This window comes from Dromiciops gliroides, chromosome 1 (genome assembly GCF_019393635.1).
Source record: "Dromiciops gliroides isolate mDroGli1 chromosome 1, mDroGli1.pri, whole genome shotgun sequence".
NCBI classification, from domain to species: domain Eukaryota; kingdom Metazoa; phylum Chordata; class Mammalia; order Microbiotheria; family Microbiotheriidae; genus Dromiciops; species Dromiciops gliroides.
Window position 1 is genome coordinate 602,904,660 of NC_057861.1, and position 23,105 is coordinate 602,927,764.

General features: G+C 36.5%; 1 protein-coding gene across 10 annotated transcripts in view; it reads left to right on the forward strand.

Moving 5' to 3' along the window:
- Positions 1 to 23,105, forward strand: part of AGTPBP1 (ATP/GTP binding carboxypeptidase 1) — a 212,696-nt gene that overhangs the window by 146,380 nt on the left and 43,211 nt on the right. For all 10 annotated transcript variants that reach the window (XM_043963888.1, XM_043963895.1, XM_043963953.1 and 7 more), the window contains exon 25: positions 5,154 to 5,314. In XM_043963888.1, coding sequence (XP_043819823.1) covers positions 5,154 to 5,314 — 161 coding nt within the window. The remainder of the gene's footprint in view (positions 1 to 5,153; positions 5,315 to 23,105) is intronic.

Sequence of the window (23,105 nt, forward strand, 5' to 3'; positions counted from 1 at the left end):
TGTCAAGTGTCTGAGGCCGGATTTGAACTCAGGTACTCCTGAATCCAGGGCCGGTGCTTTGTCTACTGTGCCATCTAGCCGCCCCCTACATAGTTCTTAATGTATGTGATGTATTAAGGCTTTTTTGGGTGATAATAAAGTACTTACCACTATCATTGCAGTTATTGCACTTCAGTAGTCCTGCCCATTATAATTTTTCTGATTGCTATCATAATTTCCCTTTAGAAGTAAGGACGTTTAAAAAATAGAGCTATATAAGATACATAACAGAAGTAAAATTTTAAAGTTCAAAGTCACTTCAAATATATAAATATAAAAAATTTATATTTAACAAATGGGACATTTAATGAACAATTAGAAAACCTGGACATTTATTTTTCCTTGCTTTGTTTCTGAAAGATCATAGCATGTTGTATGAATTATTTTGTTGAATTTTTTTTCATCCATAGGGAAAAGGGATAATGGGTCTGGTATTCAAACTTTTTTGTGAGCCTGAGATAAAGGATTATTACAAATGTACACTTGTGAAAAATCTAATAGCTTCTTCATTGGTTAAAATAAAAAAAACCCAAAACAAAAACCAACAAAACTCTTGTATATATCTAAAAATGTTAGGTGTTGATGGAGCCAAACTGAATCTTAAATTGTAATAAACTAGAAAGTATGCAAAGATTTTGTAATGAGACTTATGCTTTTTGGGCTAGCTGAAAGGGAATTTTAATGAACAGTGTATAATGTCGAACAAGCTTTTGGTTGGCAGTGCCCAAGTTTTCCCAGTTTGTGATATTCTTCCTTCTAGCTACCTCAGAATAATGTGGAGGAACCTTTTAGGCTATAGGTTTTGTGGAAATAGGCTCTTTACAAATCATTGTTATGAACTATATATAAGGGACATGGACACTGTAGGAGAGGAGGTGGTTTAAGAAAGTGTCTGCTTTAAAATTGGTCCATGTGGGAATGGAAAAATGGAGGTTCTGAGTTCTAGAGGTAAGAGCTTCAGTATCTTTTGAAGACATCCATGTTATACAGGATGCTATGGTGCCATAACTGGGAATCACAAGAAAATAATAGTTATTTAAAATACAAAGTTTCAGTGTACCTGCTACTTTCTTTAAATGTTATTATTTTTTACTTTTAATAGTCCTACAAATATTTTAATAACATAGTACCATACTTGATTAACACACAATTCCCTTTTGGATGTTTGAATTAGTATATTATAAATATATTAAAAAGATCTTCTGAGTAAAAGTGACTGTCAGCTAAAATTTAAGTTTTTAATTAGAAACATTTCTCTTTGTGATATATAAATATATACATTTGTATGTGTATTTCTAACTCATTAATGTTAAAAATCTATGAGAGGCTAATAAGATTGTAAGTAGTCACGCTTTTACCCTTGAGAATATTTTTATTTTGCTTTTAAGCTATAAAATGTACTTCATTTTTAATTATTATAACTTAATCCAGAAATAAACCATAGACTTTCTAAAACATTTTAAGTTAAGATGAAAAATGAATGTTTTAGTGAAGGCATTTAGATAGATTTGTATAGGCCTTTTGGGTGATGCCCAAAAGTTCTATTTCAACAAGATTGATTATGAAAAAACATGTGCTTTCTATGGAAAGTAATATTCTGTGATTCATTCTCTTGAGCTTTGAGTCAGTGCTATGTACCTTAGGAACATATTTAGCCTGCCCAGTATAAAGTTGTTTGGAAGTATTTTCTCTCTAATTGGCATCTGTCAGTCAACGAACACTTATTAAGCACCTGCAGTGTACCATACACTGCTCTAAACCCTGGCCTCAGATGTCTACTAACAAATGTCCAAAGTTCGGGTAGCAAATGGAAAATATATGTTCTAGTATGAGGGAAATTTGACTTTACTGTCATCATAGACTTGATAGTTCAGGATTTGTGACTGGAATTTAATTCTAGAAAGATATAACCTAATTTAAAGGTAAGAGGATATATAAAAGGGAGGATAGAGTTATTGTATATTAAGAATACATATTAATTGGAGGAAATCCACGAACCTTGGTTCTCCATATGTTGGAGGGCATTTGGGTGAGGATTAATGAGCCTAGAAAAAGAAAAAAAACAAGAAAGATGATACTGTAGGGATATAATATAGATTGCTTGGGTAGAATTGTGAAAGCAGTGTTCAAGAGATGTGGAAACTTCAAATCCTTATACACCTACTGGTATTCTCTTTAAAATGGAGATAAATTTGTGACTTCCCTTAATACATGTCTATGTCTCCCTCATCCTCAGAAAACAGTAACCTGATCTATTATAAATCCTTGTTAGCTGTCATTCTCTATCTTTCTTCCTTTTCATGGCTAACCTCCTTAAAAATGCCATCCACCTTCTTTCTTCTCATTCCTCTCTCCAGATTTCACAGTGATCTCTCTCTCTCTCTCTCTCTCTCTCTCTCTCTCTCTCTCTCTCTCTCTCTGGCAGGTCAGTGAGGGTTAAGTGACTTGCCCAGGGTCACACAGCTAGTGTCAAGTGGCTGAAGCTGGATTTGAACTCAGGTCCTCCTGAATCCAGGGCTGGTGCTTTATCCACTGTGCCACCTAACTGCCCCCAACAGTGATCTCTTATTTTATTTTATTTATTTTTTTTTTACAGGGCAATGAGGGTTAAGTGACTTGCCTAGGGTCACACAGCTAGTAAGTGTCAAATGTCTGAGGCCAGATTTAAACTCAGGTCCTCCTGAATCCAAGGCTGGTAGCTTTATCCACTGTGCCACTTACCTGCCCTCAACAGTGATCTCTTAATTTCCAGAGGTAACTTTCTTGACCCCAGTACTCTTCCCATCTCAAATGACTCCAAACTGTTCAGTTTGCTTTTTAAAAAAATTTTGTTTCCAAATGAAAATCTGCCTGATTAAGATCCTATTTCTTAACTAGTACCAAATTGCTTTGATAATTTTTTTGTTTTTGTAGTATAGAGATCTATATTCCCCTCCTTCTAATTTTTTCATTAATTTTCTTGATATTTTTGACCATTGTTCCTCCAGATGAATTTTGTTATGATTTTTCCCTAGTTCTCTACTGTAATCCTTTGGTAGTTTGATTAGTATGGCACTGAGTAAGTAAAAGAATTAGGTAGTATTGTCATTTTAATTATTTTGCCTTGTCCTATCCACATGTAATTAATATCTGCAATTATTTAAATCAGTCTTTATTTCTGTAAAGAATGTGTATCTTTGCAGATAGTAGACCCCCAAGTATTTTATACCATCAATAGTTAGTTCAAATGGAATTTCTTTTTTCTGCTGGATTTTGTTGGTAATACACAGAAATGTTGATGATTTGTATACTTTTATTTCATATCCTGCAACTTTGATGAAGTTAATTGCTTCAATTAGTTTTTTTTTTTTTTGGTGAGGCAAAGGGGGTTAAGTGACTTGCCCAAGGTCACACAGCTAGTAAGTGTCAAGTGTCTGAGCCTGGATTTGAACTCAGGTACTTCTGAATCTAGGATTGGTGCTTTATCCACTGCGCCACCTAGCTGCCCCCTTCAGTTTGTTTTTATTTGACTCTAGGATTCCCTAAGTAAACTATCATATTGTCTATAAAAAGAGATACTTTTGTTTTCTCTTTGCTAGTGCTTATTCCCTCAATTTCTTTTTCTTGTCTTATCAAGCACCATATTAAATAGTAATAGTGATAATAGACATCTTTGCTTTAGCCCTGATCTTACTGCAATAGCCTCTAGCTTATCCCCATTACAGGTAATGCTGACTTTTGGTTTTAGTTAGATACTACATATCATTAAGGAAAGTCTTGTTTTTATTTCTATCATTCTGTTGTTTTTAATAGGAATGGGTATTGTATCTTGTCAAAAGATTTTTCTGCATCTATTGATATAATCATATGATTTAAAAAATTAATATGGTAAATTAAGTTTATACTTTTCATAATATTGAACCAGCCTTTCATTCTTGTTATAAATCCAGCCTGGTCATAGTATATAGTTTTTGGGATATGTTGCTATAGTCCACGTGCTAATATTTTATTTAAAAATTTTACACCAGTATTCATTAGAACTTCAGATTGGGCTGGGGCTGAACTGAAATTCTGCATAGGTCTTGTAGTTAGAATCACACAGCTACTGTTTACTTATGAACTTGTTCCTTTCTCAATACATAGCCTGGGGCTCATGACTACCCCTTACCCTGAAATGCCAACCCTATTTGCAGGTTCCCTCTTTAGTCCCCACCTTGAATCTATAACCTAGAACTGGGTAGTTCTAGGATAGCCACAGACAGAGCTGTCCAGTTGGCATCTGTTATTGCATCCTGCAAAAAGTTGGGGTCCCATTCTATGGGTTTAAGGCATTTTCCTGCCCCAGTACACAGCCTCAGTCTTTTTTAGTTTCTATTCTGAAATGTTCTGTGTAGTGTGCCCTTGTTCAGACCCTAGCTCTAGTGTCCACAGACTTCTCTCTGTGCTGACCTGAGCTAGACATATGACTTCTTATGATTTTTTCCTTTGAATTTCGAATGAGTACTGCGTCTGCTACAGTTTCTAGATTTTTTTGTAGAGGAGTTGTGTGAGGGAGTTCAACTGTACTGTTTCCTCCTATTCCACTGTATTGACTCTTCTCTGGCAGATTTGTTTTTTAAAAACTGCCAGGAGCATGGTAGATAACTGTCCCATAATTACATCAAGTTTGGTTAAGAAACTTCTTTGCCCCCCACCCCTACCCCAAAGAAACACCTCCTTTACCATATCATTAGATCACATCACAAGAGGAGAAATAGAGAGACATGAGTAGACGTGTCTATATTGGCCATGCTGAAAAATGAATCTCTGGCTGTGGTCTGAGAACCCTCTGTTGATATTGTCATATTTCCATTAGTCTTAATTAAAATAACTTTAAAAAGTCTCATGCACAATCGATGTTTAAAAAAGAGTCTCTCAGGACAGGTAGTGCCATCTGTGACCCAATCTGATCCTATAACACATTGTTAATAAACATTTTAATGCATCTTAAGTGCTATTCAAAGCTCTAACAGTTTTATTTTAAAAATTGATTATGTATTTCTTTTTATTTTCTGTATTAAACCAATACAAGGTATGGCCAAAGGAGTGCATCTATTACACCTTAACTGCATATGTGTTTTTATTTCATTTATTAGGGTTTACAGATTGGGACACGAGAATTGGAAGAGATGGGAGCAAAGTTTTGTGTTGGTTTATTCCGTTTGAAAAGACTGACATCACCAATAGAATACAATCTGCCTAGCACCCTTCTTGAGTTTGAAAATGACTTGATTGAATCTAGCTGCAAAGTAACAAGGTAATATAATCCTTTTATTTTTTTCTAATTTTTTTCTAAAGGCTTAAACTGCCAGTATTTCTGTAGAGACAAAGGAAGAAATTTTGAAAACTGTAAGCATTTTCAGGATACTTTCAAATTAAGATTATGTTTCTAAGATTTCATTCTTGATTTTTAGACTGTATTAAGGACCACATTTTAATGAAGCCTGACTTTATATTTTGGATATCTTATTTCCAGGTGGGGCAACTAGGAATTCAGTAATTCATATTAATTCACATAAAATATAAACAACATGTAATGTTTCTACACTAGTATAACATTTGAATTGTTTTTTAAACCCAGAAGTTTATTCATTTACAGTAAAGAATTTACCTTTTAATTTTGAAATGTTTAGGTCTCTAAATGCAAATATAGTAAGCATTGATTAATAGTTGACTTTTGTATGGTGCTTTTAAAGACTGCACAGTGCTTTACATATATTATGTCTGTGCAGGGAACTGTGCTAGGTGCTAGAGGAGATACAGACTTTAGATCAGATACAACCACCTACAGAGCTTACGTTTCCCCAGAGTTATAAGGTCCTAGCATTGATAGCCCTAATGTATAATGTCACATAAGAAGTACATTAAGATTTTTAAAAAGCTAGAAACTGTGTGAGGCCTAAGAGCAGTAGCAGTGGCATCAGGTTAGGCTTTATGGAAGTGATGGCATTTCAGTTGGGTTTTAGATAGTTGTTAGGAATTAGGTGAAGAGAGGTCATTCCAGTCAAGGGGAAAGTGTGAGTAAAAGGATGGAGGAAAGAGAGCACAATGAGTTTGAGGAGGTAGAAAGCTTGTCTATGTTATTAGTAAGAACATTGAATGTATGGAGGAGAGTAAAGGCTGGATGGTTCCAGGTGGTAGAAGGTCTTGAATGCCAAGTAGAGGAATGTGAACTTTACGCCAGAGGCATTTGAGACCCACTCAAGATTTTGGAATATGAGCAAATCTATGGCTAGGGATAGATTATCTGTTTTCAGGGATTGATTGGAGAGTTTGAGAGAGTAGAAGCAGACTTTTGGGCTATTGCAGTAATTCAGAGAGATGATAATGAGTGCCTTACTAAGGCGTTTTATGAATAAATTTATTGGACCTGCTCCGTATATGAAGGGTGAGGTCGAGGAAATAGTAATCCTAAAATTTTCCCAAAATAGCTCCAGTGATGTGAAAATAGGAGAGTAGAAAGGATGGCACCACAGGTAGAAATAAGCGACTGATCAATAGGAGGTAATGATTAATAGTATTAGAAGATGAGGGGAAGCAATATGAATATTGAGAAAGGATGATTAGGAGCAGCTAGGTGGTGCAGTGGATAGAGCACTGACCCTGGATTTGAACCTGAGTTCAAATTTGATCTCTGACACTTAACACTTACTAGCTGTGTGACCCTGGGCAAGTCACTTAACCCTTATTGCGGCCCCCAAAAGGATGATTGAATTTGGCAATTAAGAAGTACTCTGAGAAGAGTTTCAGCAGAGTGGTATAAGTGAAAGCCCAAATATAGGGGATTTGAATATATAGTAAAAAAAAAAGAAAACATTGAGTATTGCATAGATAAATTTTTCAAGAAGTTTAGCAATGAAGGGAAGAAAAGAGATGAGATAGGAGCTGAATAAATTAGAATGGCTCAAATATGGCTTTTTAGATTTTTGGAGACTTAAGTACCTCGGTAGGCAGATGAGAACTAGTCACTGAGAAGGGTGAAGGTGAAAATGAATGAGAGGGACTGACATCTGGTCCTGATGGAGATGAGAGAGGCGGGAGGAGAGAGAGAGAGAGAGAGAGAGAGAGAGAGAGAGAGAGAGAGAGAGAGAGAGAGAGAGAGAAGAAGAAGAAGAAGGAGGAGGAGGAGGAGGAGGAGGAGGAGGAGGAGGAGGAGGAGGAGGAGGAGGAGGAGGAGGAAGAAGTAGCAGGATTAGACTTTATAAGGAATAGGGATATCTCTGTCTTCTGTGACCAGAGGAATAGAAATGGTCGTGCTTCTAAGGAGGTGTGAGGAATGGAACAGATCTACTTAGGCTTATAGTGGATGATCTTAATCTTTTCTGTGAAAAAGGAGACTGGGCCATCTGATAAAAGTGTGTTTGTGTCCATGGTAGGGTGGGGTGGGAGGTGTGATTTTGGTGGGTTGTGGGTAATTATAAGAGTAGAGAAGAAGTTTGGAATAGTGACAGTGGGAAATGAGATTTTTAAAAAAACCCAACAAGGTAGAGTAAAAGGACTGTTGACATCTCAGATACAATTTATGTACTATGAATTTTTAATGAAAAGAAATTTCAAAAATTGCCAATGTTGTTTAATAGCTTTGACAGAAACAAAGAAGTCAGAGTGTGGGAATTACCTAGGGATAAGAAATTTGCAGGTTGGGAACAGCAAGAGCTTTTAGAATAATAGCTAATGAAACCTTAGAGAGAGAAACTCTGGGGTCAAGACTGGTGTAAGAAAGCAAGAGATGGAAGCTGGAATGGAAGAGATGGACCAAGGGACTGTGGGTTAAAAGGTTTCAACCTTTTATGTTATGTTATGTTATGGTAAGGGTGAAGAATAGGTTTAGTGAGTGAGTGAGTGAGAGAGAGAGAGAGAGAGAGAGTGTTAGAGAGTTAGAAATGTGGGCAAATGGAAGATTGCGATTAGAATATGGAATTTACAAGTTGTGAACTTTTGATAATGTGTGATTCTGAGAGATGGTGATAGTCTAAGTCTAAGGTGTGACCATTTGTAGGAAGCAGAAGTAGAATGGTTAATTAAATCATGGGAGTTGAAGAATTGTGGATAGTCCCTTTCCTGGCACTAATATACATACCTAAGCAAATAGCTTAATTAGACTACATGATGAATATTCTTCACTAAAGTCTTACTCTAATGCCTCTTCATAGTTTAGAGACAACCTTGGGACCTTATAGGCTACAGCTGCAAAGAAAAAAATTAAGGAAAATCCTACCAATCTAAAAAGACTTCAGCTCTTAAGACATCATGACAGTTTGTGTGCCCTCTGTCTGAGGACCAGCTGAGATCAGTATGGAGAGCCTTATCAGCAGGTTGGCCACAAAATGATCATTTTTTGGCTATAGCAGCTCTTTAGGACCATCCAAGAAGACTGCAGTAGAGGAATGGCAGTTTCTTTGAGTGGAGGGAGTGCCACTAAAATAAAGATTTTTGAAATGTATTGATGTACTTAGTGATAACAATCCTTGGGGAACTGAAGGAAATATCTGGCCATAACAGGATATTTTATTTGAATACTAACAAAATTGGTAAGCTTCCCTTTTCGCTTCCCCTTCCTTTCTCCCCATACCATCTTCTACACTATGGGATTCAAATCCTTTTTATAAGTGACTCTTTCCCCTCTTCTGGACTTTATTACCATATACATGCTGTTAAATTCTTACATGCCTGATCTTTTGATTATTCCATATTGAAAGATTTGGGAATTTTTAAAAAGCCCCACTATATATATATATATATACACACACACACACATATGCACATATGCACATGAAATATTTGTAGATCTGTTTCCTGTACTTAGCTTCACTGTATGTTTCCAACTTTAGCATCTTATTTTATATTGATTGCATTGTCAGTGGACTGTTTAACAGTTGATTTTTGAAATACTTCCTGTAACTACTCATTTTATTCATAGTGTAGATTCTTGTTAGTCTCAGTCATAGAGTGTTCTTTCTTCTTTTGATGTTTGCCTATCTCACCTTTCATCTAAATCCTGATAAACAGCCTTAAGTTATATTTTCTAGGGCTGGTCTTATATGACTAGTGACAATAATAGAAGGGATAGAAATAAATGGATGAGAGCTTACTTGGGTTACAAAAATCAGCTATTTATGTATAAGATAAGGGATGGACAACAGTTCCTTGGAAAAAGATCTGAGGGTTTTAGTTGACATTGTGTTATAGTAGCTGAAAAAGCCATCAATCTTTGATGAATTAAGTAATGCAAAAATATATAGAACTGTGGATGTAATATTCCTGCTCTACTCTACTCTGGTCAGACTACATCTTGAATACTTTGTTCAGTTCTGGGCATCAAATTTGAGGAAGGGATGATAAGTTGGAGAGGACCAGAAGAGGATAATTCAATTCAATAGGCATTTATTAAGTACCTGTGCCTGGCAAGTAGGACTAAAAATAGTCCTAAACTAAAACTAAAAATTGTTTCTGCCCTTGGAGAATTTACAATATGCATGTCACCCTTATCCCAAAATGCAATGACATGCATCCAGACCCAGAGCAGGATGGCAAAGGTCCTTAAGTTCTTGCTGTGTCAGAATTGGCTAAAGGAATGGGGAATGTTTAGCCTAGAGAAATGAAGGCTTAGGAAGAATATAATAGAGGACTTCAAATACTTGAAGGGCTATCTCATACAGAAAGGATTTGATTTCTCCTTAGTCCCAGAGGAAAGAACTAGGAGCAATGGGTTGAAGTCGCAAAGAAACAAATTTTCTTTATGCAAAGAAAAATTTCTTTAAAAGTATGCTATTTCAAAGTGGAAGAGGCTACCTTGGGAAACAGTGGGCTCTGTGTTATTGATGGCCTTTCCCCCACTAAATCCTTTCCCCTTCCCCATTTTCTTTCCCCATTCCTTCTTCTCTTTTTTCCTTCCCTGTCCTATTTCCCCTTTCCCTTCTCCCTTCCCCTTTCCCTTTCTTCCCTCCTCTCTCCTCTTTTCTTCATCCCCTTTTCCTTTCCTCTTTCTCCATCTTCCTTCCCCTTCCCCTTTCCCCATTTATTTATCCTCCTCTTTTTTCTTTTCCCCTCCCCTTTCCCCTTTCCTTATCCTCCCTTTTTTCTTCCCTTTTTCCTCATCTTTCCTTTTCATCTTCCCTTTTCTCTTTTCCCTTTCCCTTCACTGTTTTCCTTTCCCATTTCCTTTCTTCTTGTGAGGATAAGTCCACTAGAGGGTGATATGATGACAGACTTGAAAGTATTTAGAATGATACTGAGTCGCATATGATGCATTTATATACACTGTATTACTAAATACCCAATTCTAATGTGATAAAACAGTTATCAAGACATCCCAAAATGAATGCTATCTCATGGAATACTCCAGCTGCAAAATAGTAATAATAGTGCTTGAAAACATTGTCAAGTACAATGCTCCTGGTGGTGTTCTGCATATATTAATAATTCAGAGCCACGGATAAAAAAGAGATGGTATTGGAATGCATAACATGTAGGAAGTAATCTTCCTGCTGTGTCCTACATAGGAAAATAACAGTATCAACATAGAATATAATTTAATTTTGTATCCTATATAAGACAAAATTTGGAAAGGATACAGAAACTATGTTGTTTTTGTTTTTTGGTGGGGGGCAGTCAGAGGTAAGTGAAACTCAGGTCCTCCTGACTCCAGAACTGGTGGTCTATCGACTGCACCACCTAGCTGCCCCAGGATACAGAAAATATTAACAAATAATTACAGATTTAGGAAATTTGCTTGAGAAGAAATGTCTCAAGGCATTGGGAGTTATTTTGCCTAAAGAGTAGATTTGAGAGAGGGGCCATTTAATAATGATTATAAAAAATTATGAAGGGAAATTATACATACATGTATATGTATATATGTATAGGTATGTTTGTATAGGTATATAAAATGATAAACCACTGAGAAAAGGATGAGAGGAAATAGATTTAAGCAGCAAAGAGTAATTTTGTTATGTAAGTTTTATATAGCCTGATTGTCTTATCTCCTAAGTCAAATAGGGGATTTGTGGAAGAGTGCTCTCCCTTCTTTCTTTCCTATGCCTATTTGTAGTACTACTATAGTAGTGTTATATATGTACCGTAAACATTAGAGCATGAAGTCAAGTCAGAGTAGGACAGGTAATGTAGAGGACAGGCATTCTCTGCCCTGAGTTTTTATTGTGTCCATGTTACAGTAGGCTTTCAGAGCTATGAAGGAACCTTTCTCACTATTGACTGTGGAGACTGTTGAGTGATTCTTCATGTGAATTATAGTAAACTAAATTGGAATTGGAAAATATAGGAGGGAGTAATAGAAAATTTATATATGTTGATTATTTGACATTTATAATGAATACAAATTGTGAACTAGATTATGAAAAAACAGTTCAGTACTTTAGTAGGTCCATGTTCTTATTAATGTATATATTTACCCCATTGATATAAATCATAACTTATCCCTGTGTTTTCATTCTTTTCTATCCCTATCCATGCCCTTCCATGAATCTTTATAGAGGATTTACTTAGTACACTGTTAATATTTTGTAGGTACTTGTGCAACACTTGGGCTGTCCATCTGTTATCATTTCATCTTGCTAGATGATTGGCTCATATCCTTTTTCAATTATATATTTCTGAGGTGATATTCATGCCATGTTTTATATGCAAGGCATCACTGATAATAAGCTGCAATTTACTTACACCCACCATATCATAGTATTCAACCATGATTTTGATTCTTTGGAGATTGTAGCATCATCAGGAGATCTGACCTTTTAAGAGTGTGTGTGTGTGTGTGTGTGTGTGTGTGTGTGTGTGTATAGCAATGAAGGAAATGAAATGCAACCTTATCCTTATTTCTTGTTTAATCATGGTTCCATCTTTTTGTCCATTTGCAGTACCTGTTCAAGGTACGTATGTATATGGGTGTGAATATATAGAGAGAAAGATAGATAGGTAGATAGGTAATACTATTTTAGTGGTTTGCGTTTCAGACTGAATGTTGTTGTCTGGGCAATAAAAATTTTCCATCTATTTATTTTCTCTTGTTTGTGGATTGTTAAGCTAATCTCTTTTGAGTAGTCATAGATCTTATTAAGAAGGTTCTGTAGTATTCTGGGGCTTGATGTTCAGGAGCATAATATCCTCTGCAAACAGCATCTGGAAGCTTACCCCATGTATTTGGAATGAATTTTCCAGTTGGACTGTGCAGGATATCCATCATGACAGTGTCAGACAACTTTCGCAAGTGTACATTTTCCCTGTTTTATGCTTTGAATAACTTTGATAATCAGGCTTGTTGAATAAAATTATTTCTGTGGTTGTAGCTATCAGAGGATCACATATGATCTTAATGTGTTTTGTTTACCAATTCAATTTTTTTGGGGGGTAATCAACAAACAATAAACAAAATGGGAATTTATATTTTCTATATCCCTAATTTCCTATCCTCTTTTCACAGACCCTTGGGGTAGTCTGTTACAAGGAATCCACAAATCCATATGAGAATTCATTCATAAATAATCATACATTTATACGTGCTACCTTTTCAAATGTATATAGAATCCAGTGTGCTTAATAATAATAATGAAGTGCTCTGTAAATGTCATCTATCATTAAGGTTTACAAAACATTTCACATACTTTGTCTCATTTAATCTTAAATACTGCAGATACTTAAGGCAGCTAGTTGGTGTAGTGGATGGAGCACTGGATCTGGAGCCAGAATCTAACCTAAGACTTCATCTGTGAAATGGGGATAATAGTAACCCTTATGTTATAGGATTATTGGAAGGATCAAATGCAATAACTCATATAAAGGGCAAACCTTAAAGTACTATATAAATGCTAGTTATTATTATCATCCCCATTTCATAGCTGAGAACATTGAGGCTCAGAGAATTTAATTGTAAAGTGTTCTTTTAGGAGAATAGTGGGAAATAAGATTGGAAACAGATTGAAGTTAGATTAGAGAGCCACTTGAAAGCCAGGCAGATTGGGGAGATACAGATGGGTTTTATGCAAGGTATAAAGCATGCAAAATGGTATACTTTTTTTTTAATTATAAAAGTATTTTATTATTTTCCAGTTACATGTAGAGATAGTTTTCAACATTTGTTTTTATAAGATTTCTAGTTTCAACTTTTTCTCCCTCCCTCCCCTCCCCCCCCAAGACAGCAAGTAATCTGATACAGGTTATATATGTACAATAACATTAAACATATTTCTGCATTAGTCATGTTATAAGAGAAGTATCAGAGCAAAAAGAAATAACCTCAAAAAAGAAAAACAACAGCACCCAAAATAAGAGAAATATTATGGTTCAATCTGCATCCATATTCCACAGTTCTTTTTTTTTCTTTTTTTCTGGATTTGGAGAGCATTTTCCATCAGCAACATGGTATTCTTTGAAGATAACTTGGTAATAATGTGTAGAATGGATGGGAGGGGGAAAGTTTGATGACAGAGAAACCAATTAGGAAACTTTTGCATTTTTCTAGATGTAAAGTAATAAGCCCCTAAACTAGGATGATGGTACTTGGAGTAGACAGAAAGGGACAGATGTAGGAAACATTTGGAAAGAATCAATTAGATTCACTGGCCATACATGGGGAATTAGGGAAAAGTGAAACATGGCTCCAGGGTTATGAGCCTGGGGGAGAGGGAAACTGATGGTTTATAAGTACAGCAAAAGGGAAATCTTTTCCCATTTTCCTTCCCATGTCTTTTTTTCTCTGCCCCCTCTCTTTTAAAAATATCTCCCTCCTATTCTTTGCCCTAGGGAATTTCCTTTTTCCTTCCCCTGGATTTGCTCTTAATTAAACATAATGTGACATCGAACAAATGATGCTTTTTAATTATTTGTTGATTTCAGTAAAATGTTAATATTCCCAGATCTTATTTTTTTAATGAGTTAAATTTTATACCGTTCTTTTTCAAATTCCCTTCTCCTTTCTTCTCTTTCCCTTCTTCCCCCTAATTTAAGTTGACTTTTTTATCTATGGGTAGCCCTCCTTTGTTGGTTTTTTTTGATACATACACATAATACAAATATATATTTCATGAGTATCTCATGGGAAGTAATAATTTTTATGGACATCAGTCTTCACAACATCCTTAATTAGTAATTTTCTGGCACCACAAGTATGCAAATAAATTACCTAAGGTGGAGGAAATACTAGATGACTTGCTTAAAGTGCATTTGGGCGAGTCAAGGAGAGAAACCAGGGCCTTTCACTTGGTCCAATTCCATTCCTTTGAGGAATATAGTTCTTATAAAACATAATCCTTGTCCTGATAAAGCTTTGTTGAGGAATTTAGTTTAGTTTGGAGAATAGAAGCATGCACAGAAAACTACAGTGTATAATCTTATATGAAAAGTATGTCAGGGAATCAGGGTGCTGTAACATAGTGTAGGGTACTGGACTTTGGCATTAGACATCTTAGTTACTTGTCCTGTTCCTACTACTACTTAGTACCCACGTGTCCTTGGGAAAATCACTTAACCTCTCTGAGCCTCAGTTTCCTCCTTTGCAAAATGGGTTGTACTAGAGTTTTTTTGTTTGGTAAATCCATCATCACATGAGGTATGAAACAAAGTGTTTTTGGGAAGGTTGATACTGATGGAATCTGGGAAGACTTCAAGTAGGAGGTGGCATATTTGTTGGGATTTAAAGGATAGGTAGGAATTTAATAGGGAAAGAATGAGATCATGAACTAGGGAGCCCCTCTAGAGTCATTCCCCTACATGCCTTCAGTCCCCATTTCTCAATTCCCACGAAGTGCTGGATTCCTACTGCCTGTTAGCCAACTCCCTGTCTCACCCTAATACCCTTTCCCTGTTCCCCAGATATCCCAAACCACTGCTGTCCCCTTCATGGCAGCTCATACTGATCAGATGAGCAGGGAATCATCAACTACCCTCCTTCCAAGAAAATGGTGGACTTCTATGCCATACCATCCCCCCTTGCCCTTAGATCCACCAGGCCTTGCTGCCTTGTTATGCCCCCAGGATCCTGAGGCATAGTCATCTTTCCTGCCATTATGTCCTAAGGACTGTTATGCTTTGTCATTCTCCTTGGTTTTCCATTTGCTCTGTAACTGAACTTTCCTGTATTTGTTGTCTTCCTAGTTAGAATGTGAGCTCCTTGAGAGTCATGGCTGTCTCCTTTTCTCTTTGTATCTCCAGTGCTTAGCATAGAGGTTGGCAAATAGAAAACACTTAATAAATATTTTTGCATTCAATTACAGTGAGGGATGGGGAGGATATTCTAAACGTTGGGAACAGTGTGAGCAAAGCAGTGGAGGTGGGAAAATACAGAATAGATTCAGAGAGCCAAGAGCAGTACAATTTGGCAGGAGCATAGTATATGGCTTGGACCAAATTATAGAAGGCCTTGAATACCAGACTTGACTTACTTTACATTCAAAGGTTACCTCTATATGAAACTGATTTTTATCAGAGTGTAGGAAAGTCTTGTTTTCCCCCCCATCAGGAAAATTAATGAAAAAGTTGTGATTAACCTATAGCAATGATATCTATACCTCACATACACTGCTGTGGGTCTTGTCAACATGAAAGTATTTTCTTGTACATTGCAGCATATTAAATCAAGCTAACCTTGTTAAGAAGTGGTTTTCACGGTAATGGCCTCTGATGCACATCTCTGATTTTGAAATGCATTTGTGATGGACATTTACTGTCACTATATGGAGAGGTGTCACATACCTTTAACTGATGCCAGAATCTTTGCTTGTCAGCCAGCTCATTCCACCTAAAGTAGGATTATTTTACCACTTCTAGACTACTGGAAATCATTAACTGCTTAAAATTCAAAATGAACCGTGTGTGTACTAAGTGGACTAAGAGCTACTTGTCAGCACAAATAAAGGGGAAATTACAATAAGCACAGAAAAGTAATTTTAAAACTAATGAAGGAACATCTTAATTTGGGGCAAATTTAACTGTGATTACAAACATTTTTAGCTTATTGCAAGAGGAAGTAGACAAGTTTTGCATTCAGTTTCAGATACACTACAGATTGGTGATTATTTTACAGTAAACAGATAATAGCAAGAATCAACGCCAATTTTTTTCTATACATACTTATAGACATTCTTTAAAACTTTTTATTGATCCTTTCTTAGAATTTCACTGTTACCTCCCACTACTGTATTTTTACATTATCAAAACAGGAGATGATATAATTCAATTTCCTAAAAATGAGGCATGCACATTCAAAAGAAAGAAAGATAATTTTCCAAGGTGGTAATTGTGGTACATTGAGCCCTTTGGGGGAACTATCCTTCCCTCTTCCTATCTGTTTTTGTGGTTATTTTTCTTCCTCCTTCCTACCCCTTCCTATCACATCTTTTTTCCACAATGTGATTCCTTCTCTTGTTTTTTTTTGGGGGGGGCGGGGCAGAGTGGAGGGGATACTATTGCAGAATTTGTGGAAGATTACTGAAAATTCCAGATTGTTAGATACCACATATTTTGGATTGTATTAGCCAAATTTAAAAGTTTTTGAAATCCTTTATTTCTATTGAGACATCCTCCCTTAGATATTAGTTTCTTATTAGGAATGTCCCAAAGATCATAATCAATTTAATAAACCTGCTCAGTAAATATCTTTTACCTTTCCAATGTTTGGCTTTTGTGGGTACTCATTCACAAATGCATTTTCCTTATTTCTGTTGTTTTTTTGTGACAATTAAAAATATGAGAGACACAATTTCTGAGTAATTTAATAATTTTATTAATAAGGACAATGGCTTATTAGTAAAATGAGGTCTATGGCCGTCCCTCTCAGACCAAAGACCCCTAATGTCAATGGGATCACAGCTTATGTGCCCTTCAAAGAGGTGTTTGTGAGGAATGCCTAATCACTTCTGATTGGTTAACTTAATTTGAAGATAGGCTCTATTAAAATGAAGTGCTGATAGCAGACTACCCCACCTCCCCCAACCTAGGGTTAACTACTTTTTTGATGTTAACTTTTATGCTTTATAGTTGAAGAAAAAGACCCAGAGAGGCTGAGTAATTTGCCCAAACTCACACAGCAATGCATAAGTCTATATTTTTATCCTCTTGAGATTGCAGGATTCTATCTTATTCTGGTATTTCATCTCCAGATAATAAATAACATTTATTTTAATAAATAATAAAAATGTAAAAAAAAAAACCCTTCCATTTAGGTTGGCATTGACTCATCAATCAAGTCTCTTAGGGTATAGTCATTCATAGGGTTAACTATTAATCTTCACTCTAGTCCAAGTGTCTATTTCCCTATTTAGAATTTAGAAGAATTTAGAAGGCTCATTCTTACCAAGTTTCCTAAAAGTTGATAGCTGTGACTAGGGCCAAGCAGAGTATCTTATCTTACGGGTTTATAGCCCTGACCATAACCAAGGAGAGTTGACTTTATTTTATCAAGAAGGACTTTGGAATGGGAAGTCAGGATTATATCTCCAAGATATTAATTACAAAATCATTTCTCACATTTTTAAAAGTCATGAATAAGTTTTATGTACTTTATTGAAAATAATAATTTGAATTCTCCTAGTTTCTTTAAAAATTGGGAGATATATTGAATCTAATTTATACTTTAGAAACTTTTGTGCAGTATTTTACCCCTGTAGGTGATAAAATTAAATGTGATGTCAATTCTGTTTTAAGAATTATTATTTTGGGGGGCAGCTAGGTGGCGTAGTGGATAAAGCACTGGCCTTGGATTCAGGAGGACCTGAGTTCAAATGCAGCCTCAGACACTTGACTAGCTGTGTGACCCCGGGCAAGTCACTTAACCCTCATTGCCCTGAAAAAACAAAACAAAACAAAACAAAACAAAAGAAGAATTATTATTTTGACAGGTGAGATATAAAGATGATAGGCCATCATTTTAAAAAATTACAATTTTATTATTTTAGTAATCTAAGGAATTTTTAATGTTTTTATTACATACATGAAATTTTATTAGATTATTAAGGTAGATTGGATTTTAGAATATTCCTGTACCTTTCTTTCCTCAAGTATTATAGCAGAATCCAATTTTAAAATTACAGTGTAATCAAATTGACTCCTTTCTTCCTTTCTTTAACTAGAAATAAAAGAAAAATAAAAACATTTAAATATAGGGCCAGATAGATTGTGAAAGATAAGTCATATCTGACAATGTTGACAGCTGGGTATTTTCCTATTGAAACATTAGCTACAGAAATACTTTTCCTATGTCAGTTTCACCACACTATTTTAGAAACAGTATAAGGGCCATTCTTCTCTAATAGACATATGGCAGGTTCAGTTCAGTGTTTAAAAAGTTTTTAAGTACTTCCTCTGTACAATTTACTGTTTAGGATCTTGGGATACAAAGTCAAAAAGGATAAAGTCCTTGACTTCTGGGAGCTTTCAGTCTATTAAAGGGGATAAGACACATACAAAAATTACTATAAATTAGAAGTTAATACATGCATAAATGAAGTCTAAGCTAAGATTCTGTCATTCATTTTAATTTGATTGTCAAGTAACCTCAGAGATCATCTAGTCCAACCATACATGAATCTCATCTTCAACATTTATCTATCAAATGCTTTATCTCTCAAAGCAGCCCTTTAACTTTTAAGCAACTCTTAAAGTTAGGAAACTTTTCCTTATATCTAGCCAAAATTTGCCTCTCTGCAACTTTTACTTATGGTTCTTAGTTCTTTCTTCTTGATCTGGACAGAACAGTAAGTCTAGGTCCTTTTTCATATGATAGTCCTCCAAATACTTTTTTTTTTTTAAGTGAGGCAGTTGGGGTTGTGACTTGCCTAGGGTCACACAGCTAGTAAGTTGTCAAGTATCTGAGGCTGGATTTGAACTCAGGTCCTCCGGACTCCAGGGCTGGTAATCTATCCACTGCGCCACCTAGCTGCCCCAGTCCTCCAAATACTTGATGATAAATATCATGGTTCCCAAAAATCTTCTCCAGACTAAACATCCCTAGTGTATTCAGTTGATCCTCATGTGTCGTGATCTCAAAGATCTTTATCGTCCAGGTTGACCTGTTTGGGATATGTTTCAAGTGTGTCAGTTTACTTCCATGAGAAGCAGCATGGTTGGTAGGAAGAATACTGAACTTGGGTTCAAATACTGAGTAAGATACTTTTGTTATTGCTGCTCTTGTTGATTCCGTTCAGTCATGTCTGATTCTTTGTGACATTTGTTTTGGTTTTTGGTTTTTGGTTAATGATACTGGAGTTGTTTGCCGTTTCCTTCTCCAGCTCATTTTACAGATTAGGAATTGAGGCAAATAGGGTGAAGTGACTTGCCCAGGGACACACAATAGTAAGTATCTGAGGCTGGATTTAAATTTGGGAAAATGAGTCTTCCTGACTCTGGGCCTGGCACTCTATTCACTTTGCCACCTAACTGACCTCTCAGATACTTCCTAGCCATATAACCATGGGTAAGCCACTTAGCCTTTAAGAGCTTTAGTTTCCTCACTTATAAAAATGGGGATAATTATAGTTAATGCCACCTACCTCACAGGGTTGTTGTGAGGAAATACTTTGCAAACCTCAAGGTGCTGTATAATGGTGAATTATTATTATTGTCAATAATAAATGTGGCGGGGCAGCTAGGTGGCGCAGTGGATAAAGCACTGATCTTGGATTCAGGAGGACCTGAGTTAAAATCTGACCTCAGACACTTGACATGCACTAGCTGTGTGACCCTGGGCAAGTCACTTAACCCCAACCTGCCTCACCAAAAAAACCCCAAAACAAACCAAAACAAAATAATCAATGTGGCTTTCAGACCTAAATATAATATTACAGATGTGACCTGATTTTAGCAAAGTACAATAGGATTATCATTTTTCTTCTTGACACTGCTTATATCATTTACCGTCCACTCCTTTGAATTAGATTCCATCATGCCCCCAAGAACCTTATCCTCATATCTCCCCACTCTAAGCCACCCTTCACCACTCTCAAATAGATTTTTCTAAATCACAGGTCTAACTTTTCTCCCCCTTCTCCCCCAAGTACCCTTCCCCAGTCCCAGTTCAGTAGGCTCCACTGATTCCTTATTAACTCCAAGATCAAATAAAAAATCCTTTGTTTGGCTTTTTTTTTTAAAAGTAGTTTAGCTTTATTTTGAGTTTCTATAGCATTCTTTTTGTTTTTTTGCGGGGCAGTGGGGGTTAAGTGACTTGCCCAGGGTCACACAGCTAGTAAGTGTCAAGTGTCTGAGGCCGGATTTGAACTCAGGTACTCCTGAATCCAGGGTCGGTGCTTTATCCACTGCACCACCTAGCCTCCCCTTGTTTGGCTTTTAAAGTCTTTCTGGCCTGCCTCCTTCCTAACTTTTTGGTGTTTTTACAACTTACTTCCCTCTATGAACTCTATGAATGAGTGGCATTGGATACATTACTGTTCCTTGCACGGGGCACTCTATCTCTCAGCTTGTACATTTTCACTGGCCGTCCCCCAAGTCTGTAATTCTCTCATTCCTCATCTCCCTCTTCTGGTTAATCTGGCTTTCTTCAGGTCCCAGCTAAAACCCCACCTTCTGCAAGAAGCCTTTTGACATTCTCCTTTATGCTTACCTCTAGTGTCTTCCATCTTTATTATCTCCAATTTATCCTGTCCATATCTTGTTGTACATAGTTATTTTGCATGTTGTCTCCCTCTGTGAGCTCTTTGAGAGCAGGGATGGCATTTTCTTTAACTCCTGGTTCTTGGTGCAGTGCCTGCATGTAGCAGGCACTTAAGAAATGGTTGTTGGATTGGCTTTGACTTGATTTTTGAACTGACTTCCCCTAGAAAACATGGGATCCTGCCTGCCTTTTCTCTGAACTTTTTAAAATCACGTTTTAAGGGGAGGGGAGAGATTGATTGATTATACTTAGCTTGCCTTTCTTTTTTGATCACAAAACTAAGATATAATATGTACTTTTCCCCAGGGTTCCTATGATTTCTGCTTCAGCAGAGATTTTCTCCTTGATCAGAATTAGATATAGAATTGCAGTTCCTTTCATTACTTCTCTGCCTTTTGAAGAATGAAATCATTAAGGGATGTGAAGAATTCCTGGTGAAGAGAGAAATCCAACAGATGGCTGAATAATAGAAGTCACTTATCACATAATATTTCTCAAGCCACTCATCTATTTCCTTCTTCTGGCTCTCTGGTCTCTAGGTTATTCTTAGGTAACATTGCTCCTGTTTTTCCCTCCACTGATCCTCATCCAAATGTTTGCCAGGATTCTTTCCCCATCAAGTTTATCTTCTTATTTACTAGGGGTTCCCAAATGCTTTCTTGGGTTTTTTCACATATTCTTAAGACAGAACACTAACTTGTTTAACTGCTTTTGACTAATAATACATTTCTCTCAAAGCCCTGCTGCCACCTGAAACTGCCCTCAACTGTTTTCTGAAAGGTCCTAAATGGAAATCTAACTTCAATCAATCCTGGACCCTTCCCTTAACTTCTTTCCTCTCCCCACTAGTCAGACTTTAGAGTCCTGTGCATAGAATCACAAAATGTATTTTGCCTCTTCCCATTGGGTTTCTTGTCCACTGGCCCCTGAGTGAAGTTTTTATTAATTAAAAAAAGCTTCCAATAAGGGGCTTTCTTGCCTTTAGCCAAAAATAAACTGAGGTCTGGGGAGACTAAATAACTCTCCCAAAGTTATCTAGGTATTGAAGAGTAGAGCTAGGATGAGAGGTCTGCTGGAGGAGTGGTCACTGATAGCTAGAGAGATAAGGGAAAAGACTTTGTCGAGGAGCCTGAGCTGGGCCTTGCAGCTCAGAAAAGATTATTACAGATGGAGTTGGAGGGAAGTCCATTCTGAGCATGGGGGACAGACAGTGTTTGCAAAAGTATGAAAGCCAAGGTAAGATGGAATGGTGAGTAATCCAATTTATCTGGAACACAGAGTACATGAAAGAGAGCAAAACAAAATCAACCCAGAAAGATAGGTTTTAGAGAGACTTGAATGACAGCCTAAGGAGATTGTCTTTTATTTTGTGGGCAATGGGAAATCAAAGCAGGTTTTTAAAAATGCAAAATGCTTTGTAAAACTCAAAGTGCTGCACAAAAGGAAGCTAAAAGAACTCCAGACCTGCCTCATTTGTAACTATTATGTTGGATTCACATTTTTTTTCATTTATTGAGAAAAAAACTTCTTATCCTAGCATCCAGGTCCCTCTGATCTAGCCCTAATCCATTCTTTTCAACCGTATTTCCTATCATTCCCTTTCACATAGCCTACTCTCCATACAAACTGAATTACTAACTTAACTCTGAACATATCCTGGGACTTTCTTGGCTTCATGCATTTGATCTTAGGATGGTCTACATCTGGACTATCTTTTCCCTGTCCCACTAATCTTGGCTGCTTGAAACCCTACTTATTTTTCAAGGGTCATCTCAGATATCACCTTTTCCATAATGCCTTCCGTGATGACCTTTGGACAAGTCATTTCACTACTCTGGGCCTCGGTTTCCTGAATGATCTCTAAGGTCCTTTCCAGCTCTGTCTATGATCCTATGATCCTCAAAAGTAAAAGTAATCCCACGTTCCGTTGGACTTTGTACCATTATAATAGCACTATTTCTTTCCACCTTGTTTTAGAGTTGTTTGTGTACATGTCTTGCCCCTTCAGACTAGATAGTAAATTCCTTGATGTTAGAGACCCAGATCTTGTTCTATTATCTTTGTATACCCTTACTAACCCCTCTGTCCATAAAACAGTGCTTTGTATGTAGTAGGCCCTTAGTTGAATTGAAGCATAAAGGTGTTTTTCTTTTATGACTGAAAATATATTTGAATCCTTATGTGTTTTATGAAAGGATTCATAAAGTCCTGACCCAAATCATCTTAATCTAGTCTTTAGAAAAACAAAGGTAAACTGCCATAGTTGGTGTTTGGACCTGCAGTTTTTTCAGTAGAATTCAGTAAAAGAAAAGGAGTGATAATTTATGACCTTTTGATCCTCAGGACACAAGTGAGCATTAATAAAGAAGAGATAACTTTTACACATCGCTTCTACCCAAACCCCCATGACATCCCTATCCATTTGCCTAGT